Below are 12570 nucleotides of genomic sequence, written 5' to 3'. Positions count from 1 at the left end.
TGACAACACACAATATTTTGGACCAAACAAATTACAAAAAAGTGTTTTTTTCTACTTTCTAATTCTGTTTGGCCCGAAACATTTTGTTTGTTGTCATGATTTGTCACGACAAGAGTTGGCTTTGTCCGCGGTGTAAACGTCTTAAAATAAATACTTTCTGAAATGTCTATGAGGAAAATGAACGGAGAATCATTTCCTGGGCCCTGGTAGGGGGCGGGGCTGCGACGCTCTATAGTGTCCGAGTGACATGAAATAAGGTGGCCTCAAGGGGCTGGTTAGTCTGTGCATCCGTACAGTTGCCCAAAAGGCAACTTTACCGGGGGCACGGTGGCACAGTTGGTAGTGCTGTCGCCTCACAGCTAGAAGGTCCTGAGTTCGATTCCCGCTCGGGACGCTGTGGGTTCTGGCGGCGTGTTTCCTCCGCCGCGTCATCAGTGCCCATACCCGAAGGTGGGGTTGGCGAAAGGGCCTTTCTGTGTGGAGTTTGCATGTTCTCCCCGTGTCCCCTAGGGTAGGTATACCCTCACAAAAAACATGCAGTAATCCTGGTCTCTAAACTGCCTCCCCCTGGCCAGCCGGGGCGCCTGATGGAGGGGAAAGGAACTGGTTGGAATAACGTGTTCCTTCCACGCGCTACGTCCAACCAGGACGTCAGGTGTAAAGGAGCAACTTGGACACTCAGGCATGAAGGAAGCATGAGTTCAAGTCCGTTGCTCTCCCCATGTCCCCCATATATGGGGACTAGGTTGGCGGAGGGTGTGTAGAGCCCAGGATCACATTAGATAATTGACACAGGGGTGAAAAATGGGTTACAAAATCGTGGAAAAAAAAAAAAAAAAAGGCAACTTTACGGATGCACAATATTACAAGATCAAAGTCAAAGGTCACTATAAGGAACTAAACAAACAAACAAACAAATGTTTTTTCTGCCATAACTTTATCGAAAATATAGTTACATCAGTCTTAAAAAAGGAAGGATTTCTATTATAAAGTTAAGGTTGAATGATGTGTTGAATGGATGTTTTGTGCAGGATACATGGAATAAAGCAAAACAAAATCTCAGCACTGAAAATGTAATGATGATGTTTTAGGACGACCGACTGAAGAAATCATGACATTTCTGAGAAAATTCACGTTTCTGGAAGATGCTTCTAAACTTGTATTCTATTGCTAGTTTGATCACTGCAAATACTCCATCTTAAAATAACTAATGACCGAAAACAGCAGATCTACAAGCTCACAACACGTCGCACCGTGGCGTGTTGTGAGCTTGTAGATCTGCTATTTTCGGTGCGCAGCATGCTTTCACAGAAGTCACGCCTGCTGGCTTCTATGGAATCCAAATGACTGAAATCAGTCGTGGCGACGGAAAACTTTAACACATCGACGATATACTACTAGGATCATGTGAGGCGTCATACCTGTCCCACCACCACTCTGTCTGCATCGATACACGTGCCATGAACACACAGGTCCGCTCCAGTCCTACAGTCATCATAACGGACTGTACACAGAGAGCCCGACCACTCTGGAGAACATGTACAACTGAGAGAGAGAGAGAGAGAGAGAGAGAGAGAGAGGCTGTTATCTGCTATTGTTGAACATTTTTGAAAGAATCTGTTCATTTTGACTACTTTTGATTGATTGATTATGAATTAATGAATTAATGAATTAATGAATTAATGAATTAATGAATTAATGAATTAATTAATCAATCAATCAATTAATAAATAAATAAATTAATAATAATAACACATTTTATTTATAAGGCGCCTTTCAGGGCACTCAAGGTCACCGTACAACAAGTTAAAAACAGTTGACACAAAACACAGTTAAAAGCAAAAGCAGACAATAAAGTATAGCTTGCAGCAGAAAACACAGATCAATCATAGGCCTGCCTAAACAGGTGGGTTTTGAGGTGGGTTTGAAATGAGGTGATTGAGTCCATGTTTCTTATGTCAGGGGGGAGGGAGTTCCAGAGGTGAGGGGCAGAGCGGCTGAAAGCTCTTGACCCCATGGTGGACAGACGGGCAGGGAGGACTTTCAGTTTGATGGAGGAGGCAGACCTGAGAGACCGGGTGGGAATGTCGACGTGAACAAGGTCAGACAGATAAGGGGGGGTGAGGTTATGGATGGCCTTGAAAGTATGGAGAGGGTCTATATATATATAGTCAATGCGGAATTTGATGGGAAGCCAGTGGAGTTGGTGTAAAACAGGGGTGATGTGACTGATGACAGGGGTTCTGGTGATGATACGTGCTGCAGCGTTCTGGACCAGTTGGAGTTTATGGAGAAGTTTGTGGGGGAGACCAAAAAGAAGGGAATTACAGTAGTCCAAGCGGGAGGTGACGAGAGCATGAACCAGGATTGCGGCACTGTGGGGAGTGAGCAAGGAGCAGGAGAGTCCACTGGAGCACAGAGCTCACAGCGAGTTTGTAGATCCACATGATGCACGGGCAGATGTACGTTCACCGAACAGCAGTAGCAGTGGCCAGGTAACTCAGGTGAGTAGAACGCCAACACGGTAAGCTTGAACAGTCTAGAACGCCATCCTGACAAACAGATCGTTTTGACAGTAAGCCCAGAGTAGAGACCACCAGTATCCCGTTCGCCACAGATATGTGATCTGCTGCAAAGTAAGTAGCCTTGCCGAGCCATGAGGCCAGGAGGGCAGGAGCCTATCTCCTGTTTCTGTAGCGTGAGGCAGCTTGATGTACAAGTACACCCCCTGGACATGACGCTAGTATGTCGCAGGGACTTACCCCCAATCCAACCCTTGATGCTGAGTGTCAAGCAGGGAGGCACTGGGTCCCATTTTTAGAGTCTTTGGTATGACCCGGCCGGGGATTGAACCCCAACCTCCCAGTCTCAGGGCGGACACTCTAACCACAAGGCCACTGAGCTGCTGCAAGCTATGCAGAAAATCATTAAAGCGTTAAAAACAACCGGAGAGCAGCGGCAGCTATAGTCGCGCCAGCGTTCAACCGGATGTTTGACAAGAAGCATTGTGTGGTGTCCTGCACACAAAATGCCCGACCCTCATAGGTTTATAAGACACCATTTCACATTTGCATTTACAGCATGTTTACATTATACTCATAATGCATACAATTGAGTGTTCTGTCTTCTCTCCCAAGCTTGACATTATGAACTCAGCCACAACAAAAACTACTTTAACAAAACATATCTCCATGTTTTCATAATCACCTAACTCAAGGAAATCCCCACAGATAGAAGACATACCAAACAACATAACATAACAAATACGTATCTTAAGTAGTCATATTTAGAGCAATAGAAAAAAGAAAGTGGATCTCATTTTCAATTTCACCAAGATCACAGAACTGATTCTACTGATTTAGAAGGCATTTGTATAGAATCGGCCCCCAGGCCAAGATGGGAGGGTGTCTTTGCACTTACGTGAAGGAGCCGGGGGTGTTGACACATGTGGCTCCGTTCTGACAGCCCTGAGACGAGCCGGCAAACGTCTGACACTCATTGACATCTGTGGCACAGGTTGAACCCTGTGGACAAGCACACGCACACGCACACGCACACGCACACGCACACGCACACACACACACACACACGCAGGAATGTGAAGTAGTAGTTATAGTAATGTGTGTGAGAAGAAGTAGGTCGGGAGTGGCTTATTGTCGGCATCAGCCGCGGAAGTCTGTCCCCGTTACAATGTGCTATAGACCCCTGGGAGATGGAGTCTGTCCCCGTTACAATGCGCTATAGACCCCTGGGAGATGGAGTCTGTCCCCGTTACAATGTGCTATAGACCCCTGGGAGATGGAGTCTGTCCCCGTTACAATGTGCTATAGACCCCTGGGAGATGGAGTCTGTCCCCGTTACAATGTGCTATAGACCCCTGGGAGATGGAGTCTGTCCCTGTTACAATGCGCTATAGACCCCTGGGAGATGGAGTCTGTCCCCGTCACAATGCGCTATAGACCCCTGGGAGATGGAGTCTGTCCCCGTTACAATGTGCTATAGACCCCTGGGAGATGGAGTCTGTCCCCGTTACAATGCGCTATAGACCCCTGGGAGATGGAGTCTGTCCCCGTTACAATGTGCTATAGACCCCTGGGAGATGGAGTCTGTCCCCGTTACAATGTGCTATAGACCCCTGGGAGATGAAGTCTGTCCCCGTTACAATGTGCTATAGACCCCTGGGAGATGGAGTCTGTCCCCGTTACAATGTGCTATAGACCCCTGGGAGATGGAGTCTGTCCCCGTTACAATGTGCTATAGACCCATGGGAGATGAAGTCTGTCCCCGTTACAATGTGCTATAGACCCCTGGGAGATGGAGTCTGTCCCCATTACAATGTGCTATAGACCCCTGGGAGATGGAGTCTGTCCCCGTTACAATGTGCTATAGACCCCTGGGAGATGAAGTCTGTCCCCGTTACAATGTGCTATAGACCCCTGGGAGATGGAGTCTGTCCCCGTTACAATGTGCTATAGACCCCTGGGAGATGGAGTCTGTCCCCGTTACAATGTGCTATAGACCCCTGGGAGATGGAGTCTGTCCCCGTTACAATGTGCTATAGACCCCGGAGAGATGGAGTCTGTCCCCGTTACAATGCACTATAGACCCCTGGGAGATGGAGTCTGTCCCTGTTACAATGCACTATAGACCCCTGGGAGATGGAGTCTGTCCCCGTTACAATGTGCTATAGACCCCTGGGAGATGGAGTCTGTCCCTGTTACAATGCACTATAGACCCCTGGGAGATGGAGTCTGTCCCCGTTACAATGCGCTATAGACCCCTGGGAGATGGAGTCTGTCTCCGTTACAATGCGCTATAGACCCATGGGAGATGGAGTCTGTCCCCGTTACAATGTGTTATAGACCCCTGGGAGATTGAGTCTGTCCCCGTCACAATGCGCTATAGACCCCTGGGAGATGGAGTCTGTCCCCGTCACAATGCGCTATAGACCCCTGGGAGATGGAGTCTGTCCCCGTTACAATGTGCTATAGACCCCGGAGAGATGGAGTCTGTCCCCGTTACAATGCACTATAGACCCCTGGGAGATGGAGTCTGTCCCTGTTACAATGTGCTATAGACCCCTGGGAGATGGAGTCTGTCCACGTTACAATGCGCTATAGCCCACTGGGAGATGGTTTGCTGGGGTGGAGCGCCACACCTACCATCAGCACCTCCCGCACAACTTGCCGCGCCCAATCCGTTCTACTCATACCGCCGAGTTGGCGGTGTGCGGGATCGAACCTATGACCATGTGATCCAAAGGCGAGAGCTCTACCGACTGAGCTACCCGGACACAAAAGAGAGACATGCTCTGAAACGCAGTCAGTAGGGTATCAGGTACCGTCGCCCATAATCCATCTCGCCCACGCATTTTTCCACCGACGTCATGCCGACCGCTCGGTGCAGGGGTTCTTGTATTCTTTATTTTGTTTTACCGAGAATAAGGTTAGAAGGTAGTTTTTTTTTTTTTTTTTGGTTACAGTTACAGGAGTTTTCACTACATGGTGTTTGTGATATGAAATGTAAGCTCACCCTAATCACAGTAAACATCATGTCTTCAGTCATTTTCAAGTTACTGTAGTCACTTCAGTTCAAGACTGGAGTAGATTGTGATGAAATCCTATGTATTGAATCGAGAATCATTTTGAATAGAAAATCGTTTTGAATCTGGATTTTTTTTTTTAATGGAATCGTGACCCCAAGAATCGAATCGTGGGAGACCCAAAGATTCACAGCCCTATTAGAAATACGTTCAGGGTTAGGCATAGTTACACTGAGGTCAAGGCGAGGAATAAGGTTAGGTTTAACCGCATAATTTACTTTAGGAAAACCAGGCTGAGCAGTTCCGCCGGCTGTACGCCCGGGGCGAGTTGGTAAATGGACGACTGGACTCGTTTGGTATTCGTCAGTAGCCAGGTTTGGAATTGATCTTTTCTGCGTGCTGTTACCAGATATTACGTATTGTTTGCTGTCGGGCAGAAACCTTGTATGTCAATATTTCATCTTTTCTTGATACCTTACTTACCATACAAGAATGTCACAAAAAAGTAGCACAAGCTCTCAACGTGTTGCATTGCGGCGCGTTGAGAGCTTGGAGATCGGCTATTTTCGATAGCCTTAAATGTTTTTTTGTTTGTTGTTTTTGTATATAATAACTAAAAAATCACACCCGTGTGAACTGAGTGGTGCAACTCCCCTCCCTCCCCCTCCCCCCCCCCCCCCCCTCTCTCTCTCTCTCTCTCTCTCTCTCTCTCTCTCTCTCATTAGCAGGCAACAGTGCAGCACTATCTCTCTCTCACTGTTTCTGGCACAACAGCGCCCCTACTGGTACTCATGAGTCACACATAAACGTAGTCACACACAAACATAGTCACACACAAACATTAACACGGACATTGCTGTTCCTTGGAGTGGTTGCACCACTCAAAAAAAGGAACCGTTTTGGACATACAATGTCTGTGCTTCATTGTTACACATGTTCTCGTGGCCCAGAAAAGTATCAGCCCTGGCTGGCTCTGTGGTGGTGGCCCATGGTGGGATACTCACAGCCCAGTTGCTGGGACAAATGCAGTGGTAGCCGTTCAACAGGTTGATGCAGGTCGCTCCATTCTGACAGGGGTTGCTGCTACATGACTGCTTCTGCACTATCTGCAAGACACGAGAGGGAGAGGAGAGGAGAGGAGAGGAGAGGAGAGGAGAGGAGAGGAGAGGAGAGGAGAGGAGAGGAGAGGAGAGGAGAGGAGAGGAGAGGAGAGGAGAGGAATGCAAGACCCAATAGTCTATATCAATTCCACGCATACTGTGCTTGACATTATCATTATTAACCCCCCCCCCCCCCCCACCCTCATGAATAATTATGTGACAGAATTGTATTTTAACAAGACCTGATGGTAAACTGAGTTGCTTTTTACCGTTTCAAGTGTGGCCACTTTTGTTTCCAGTGTTGCCGTCTGAAAAACAAGGAGATGAAAGTATAGTTTCAGAGCAACATGAATCAATTGTCACGTCACAATATTCCCATGCGAGCTTCATCATTTTGTAGTACACGAGGAGAGAGGTAGAGAGAGAGCAGAGGAGAAAAGGCAAGGCAGGATGACCACATTCACATGAACAGGACACATATACTGTTACCCATGTTAGCCCAAAAAACAACAATTAACCAACTACAAAACCTATCCTAGAGAGTTCTGTGTAAACCATTAGCCACTAAAGGTTTACACAGAACTCTAGGATAGGTTTTGAGTCCACAAGACAGAACTCTTTCATGGGAGAAAAAGACAATACGTCCTGTTTTCATGAAAAAACAACCATTTTCACCCTTATCCTCATATAATTGGTCCTCACCAATGCTCGTTACAAGATCAACTCACTCTGGATCTCATTGGCGGGCTATGCACAGTTCAGAAACGTACCTACCAATGACATCATCAATGGTGATTCCAAGCTAATAGAAACTACAGCGTGTCTCGTCCGGGAATGTTAACGTGCTGGAAATACAAGCCATTGTACCTGCATTCATTTAAAATAAATCTTGAAATCTTGTTCAAAATATACCAAACTTGCCTAAAGAGGATGCCAAATCAGCACAAACATATTGCGTAGGGCAACCAAATGGACAGTGACGCCCCTGGGTTTAGTTTGGGTTTAGGCTGATTTAGTTTCATATTTCAGCTTACTGATATCTTACTCTGGTGTACAGCTGGTTTTGTTTAGTTGTGATTCCAACATGTATCTTACCCTGGTGTACAGCTGGTTTTGTTTAGTTGTGATTCCAACATGTATCTTACCCTGGTGTACAGCTGGTTTAGTTGAGTTGTGATTTCAACATGTATCTTACCCTGGTGTACAGCTGGTTTTGTTTAGTTGTGTATTTCAACATGTATCTTACTCTGGTGTACAGCTGGTTTTGTTTAGTTGTGTATTTCAACATGTATCTTACCCTGGTGTACAGCTGGTTTTGTTTAGTTGTGTATTTCAACATGTATCTTACCCTGGTGTACAGCTGGTTTTGTTGAGTTGTGATTTCAACATGTATCTTACCCTGGTGTACAGCTGGTTTTGTTTAGTTGTGTATTTCAACATGTATCTTACCCTGGTGTACAGCTGGTTTTGTTTAGTTGTGTATTTCAACATGTATCTTACCCTGGTGTACAGCTGGTTTAGTTGAGTTGTGATTTCAACATGTATCTTACCCTGGTGTACAGCTGGTTTAGTTGAGTTGTGTATTTCAACATGTATCTTACTCTGGTGTACAGCTGGTTTAGTTGAGTTGTGTATTTCAACATGTATCTTACTCTGGTGTACAGCTGGTTTAGTTGAGTTGTGTATTTCAACATGTATCTTACTCTGGTGTACAGCTGGTTTTGTTTAGTTGTGTATTTCAACATGTATCTTACCCTGGTGTACAGCTGGTTTAGTTGAGTTGTGATTTCAACATGTATCTTACCCTGGTGTACAGCTGGTTTTGTTTAGTTGTGTATTTCAACATGTATCTTACTCTGGTGTACAGCTGGTTTTGTTGAGTTGTGTATTTCAACATGTATCTTACTCTGGTGTACAGCTGGTTTTGTTTAGTTGTGTATTTCAACATGTATCTTACCCTGGTGTACAGCTGGTTTAGTTGAGTTGTGTATTTCAACATGTATCTTACTCTGGTGTACAGCTGGTTTAGTTGAGTTGTGTATTTCAACATGTATCTTACTCTGGTGTACAGCTGGTTTTGTTTAGTTGTGTATTTCAACATGTATCTTACCCTGGTGTACAGCTGGTTTAGTTGAGTTGTGTATTTCAACATGTATCTTACTCTGGTGTACAGCTGGTTTAGTTGAGTTGTGTATTTCAACATGTATCTTACTCTGGTGTACAGCTGGTTTTGTTTAGTTGTGTATTTCAACATGTATCTTACCCTGGTGTACAGCTGGTTTAGTTGAGTTGTGATTTCAACATGTATCTTACCCTGGTGTACAGCTGGTTTAGTTGAGTTGTGTATTTCAACATGTATCTTACTCTGGTGTACAGCTGGTTTTGTTGAGTTGTGTATTTCAACATGTATCTTACCCTGGTGTACAGCTGGTTTTGTTGAGTTGTGTATTTCAACATGTATCTTACCCTGGTGTACAGCTGGTTTTGTTGAGTTGTGTATTTCAACATGTATCTTACCCTGGTGTACAGCTGGTTTTGTTGAGTTGTGTATTTCAACATGTATCTTACCCTGGTGTCCAGCTGGTTCAGCTTGTTGGTGACCTCAGGAGGTACGACACCTCCGTGAGTCTTTATGTTATCGATGTCAGCCTTGTTGGACTTGATCTGAAATCACGCAAACAACAAAACATAAATAATAAGTTGCACTTAGTTGATATACACAGTAATGCATCCACAGTAACGCTACCCTGACAAAATGTAGTTCACCGTTGTCCAATTTGTACCAATTCTGCTCGTGCACTAATGTGGAAGAACACAGCATGTGTGTCTGTTCAACACATATTTTCAACATTATAGTCTAGCCAAAGACTATGAGACCATTTTGACATGCATAATATGCTAAATCCAAGGGTCTTTCTTTTTTCTTCATGAAACTAATTAAAGATGTTGTCATGTGGATCAACTGCATGTTGATCTTTGGCTGAGACCAAAATGCTGTGTCTGCTCTCCGGAACGGTTAATCATTCATGTCTCATGTGAGGAGGGCACTACAATACACACTCAACCCTGTAGATCATAACATAAATTACACTTGTGCTGTCACAGGGAAAGGTCTTGACAACCTTCCAGACACACATCATTGAACCAATGTTCAGAATTAATTGAGCAATATGTCAAAAATGTTCCATAACTAACACGTTTGCTTTGTTTTGTGTATACAGCAGCGGTTCCCAAAGTGGGGTCCGTGGACCCCTAGGGGTACGCGACGCATAGCCAGCGGGTAGCCGAAATAATTCCCATAAAAAATAAATTTAAAATGATGTTTATCTACGTGGTCATTTCTGCCAAGTTGCGCAATAAACGTATTTGTTGTGTTGCTTTGGGCCAATAGCTGACATGATTACTAAAACTACAACATCAGTCAACCTGTCGTGACCCCAAACAGTAACAGTAGGACGCATGCTGCAGAAACAACAAAAAGACTCAGGACACTTGAAAGGTTTCTGCGGCAGCTTCAGATGAGGGGGTACCTGGAAAAATGTCTACCCCAAAAGGGGTACCTGGTCCAAAAAGGTTTGGGAACCCCTGGTATACAGTAACTTAAGTAAGTATTGTATGCAGCACATGTGTGTGTGTGTGTGTGTGAGATGCATCTCACCTGATTCATGAGCTGTGTGAGGTCCTCTCCCCCCACTTTGACACTCCCAGTCGCTGCAGGCTGGAAGCGGATCTCCTTATTGGCTCCGGTGGAGAACACCAGGTTACCGTTGTCTGATACCATAGTGGGTCTGTAAAAGTGTGTGTGGGGGGGTTGGGGGGGGGGGTCAAACATGCTAGGTTCATACCGGGTGTCCTATAGTTTCAATGTACATATTCATATCTTGTTCACCTGGTATCCTATGGTTTCTGTACAGATTATTATTTTAATAGTATATTATTTGACTGATGCTAGGTTCATGCCATGGCTTATCTATCTGGGATCCTAGTTTTTTGAGTCACTACACAGTCTCTCTGCAATCTATGTGATTAACTTGCTTATTGTAAATCGCCCTGTATGAGAGCGTCATCCCCAGGGGTCCTTGGGGGGCATTTCCAAGGGGTCCCCAATGATTGATAGTCATGAACAGAAATGGTCCCTTGCGGCACTGGTTCTCAAAGTGGGTCCTATGAAGGCCCCGATCTGGTCTAATGGGGGTCCGTGGCCACATACAGTACATGATGTGTCCTTGACATGAAAATGTTTGAGAACCACTGACTTACAGTGTCTGTAACTCATGTCCCAGACATAAAAAAACATATCAAATGATATGGTCAATTATATCAAACTGAGAGTCCTTGAATTGACAAGGGTAGTAGACAATGCAACTACTCCTACTACATTGTTCCTATGAACACATCCCATCCCAAGGATGGAAGATTTGCGTCTCTAGTCTGCACACTGCACAGTACAGTATGTCAGGAATCAGGACATTATGAAACTTGGAAGCAATAGCAAACATGTATTGAGACATTATCATAACATTCCGACCTGGCCCTTTGGGCTTAAAAGTAACACATGACACTTTAATGTTGATTTCAGAACAGTACACAAGTATCCAATTTTTGATTATTTCCCCCCTCCAAAGCAGATATGTACCATTCATGTAACATAACAGCCCCTTCACTTTAGATCCTAATCAATAGTGTTATCTCCATCAGTGTCCTCTGCGTCAGTGGTTCGCAAAGTGTGGCCCGGGTAGCCCCAACAGTCCGTCAGGGGGTCCCCAGCAAAATGTGTTAATATAGCATCCAAATATTGTGTTACTGCTTTAAACCGGATACAGTATATTGGCTATTTAAGAATAGCTTGTATATCGGTTATTTGCTACAAAACAAAAATCGCTAAATTTCTTTTGAATCTTTTTTTGGAAACATTTTAACAACAGCAATCTTGTAAGGGGGTCGCTGGCACAAGACCTTTCCAGATGGGGTAACCGTTCCACTGCCAAATACATCATAATTTGGGCATCCTAGACATGAAAAAGGTTTGAGAACCACCAGCTTTCAGCTTTCCGTGAATTGCACCCAAAACACCTGAACTTTTAACATTTAGTAGATTTTCTGTGGTCTGCAGGGGTTTTCTGGCTCAAAAAAGTGCTCCGATTTGCCTGTGGAGTGTGAGGTAAGAGTCCACAAATCCCATAATGGCATAAGAATTCGCCAGCAGATTTGGGCAGCAGAATTTGCCAGCAGATAGGGATTCTGCCTGTTTTCATTGCAGCTCAAAAGGCTTCAGAACACACAGAGAAAACAAAATCCACTGAATGTTCAAAGTTCAGGTTGTGAACTTGTGATCCAACTCACTGGTCATCGTGGATGTCCCTCTTGCTGCGCTGACCAGTCCTCTGTCCCGTCTCCCCCTGAAGTCCAACCAGGAGGAAGAGGAGGACGGCGAAGAGCGGCCTGGAAAGCCGCGTTGTCCCGGCCATACTGGGAGTCACTGACAGAGATGCTCTCAGGACCGACCACAGACACTGTACTGAGGAGCTCTGGCCTGACCGGACGCCACTAATGCCCCAAATCAGGGACCTTTGCACTCCCCACCCCACCCCCCCTTCCCTGACCTGCCCCGCACACGTACGTACCCACCATAAAGCTCACCTTAAAGACAGCAAAGTCGACGTGTTTGTGTTGGACGGATGCAATTCCATGGCCGTTAACATCGCTTTATTGGCCGATTTAAACAGGATCCATCACATGATTTGAGGAGATGAGTAACCAAAGTGTGCGTGGGTGCGTGCGTGTGGGTGCGTGTGTGTGTGTGTGTGTTGGGGGGGGGGGGGGGGGGGGCAATGTGAGGAATGTCTAAAGACGAAAATTAGAGTGAATGTGATTGCAATAAAACATGCAATCACATTAAGAATTTCAGTTTCTAGGAAACATTAACCG

General features: G+C 45.2%; 1 protein-coding gene across 1 annotated transcript in view; it reads right to left on the bottom strand.

Annotated features, from left to right (window-relative positions):
• The window catches only part of cubn (cubilin (intrinsic factor-cobalamin receptor)), a gene marked incomplete at its 5' end in the record, with an annotated part of 101698 nt that extends 89588 nt beyond the window's left edge, over window positions 1–12110 (bottom strand). The window contains 7 exons of the mRNA XM_079489535.1: window positions 1422–1545; window positions 3421–3524; window positions 6547–6648; window positions 6912–6950; window positions 9211–9306; window positions 10301–10430; window positions 11986–12110. Coding sequence (XP_079345661.1) covers window positions 1422–1545; window positions 3421–3524; window positions 6547–6648; window positions 6912–6950; window positions 9211–9306; window positions 10301–10430; window positions 11986–12110 — 720 coding nt within the window. The remainder of the gene's footprint in view (window positions 1–1421; window positions 1546–3420; window positions 3525–6546; window positions 6649–6911; window positions 6951–9210; window positions 9307–10300; window positions 10431–11985) is intronic.
• Window positions 12111–12570: the final 460 nt, after the last annotated feature.

This window comes from Electrona antarctica (assembly GCF_951216825.1).
Source record: "Electrona antarctica genome assembly, chromosome: 20".
In the NCBI taxonomy this organism is placed as follows: Eukaryota; Metazoa; Chordata; class Actinopteri; order Myctophiformes; family Myctophidae; genus Electrona; species Electrona antarctica.
Note: the sequence above shows the minus strand (reverse complement) of the source record. Positions and strands in the feature narration are given on the sequence as shown.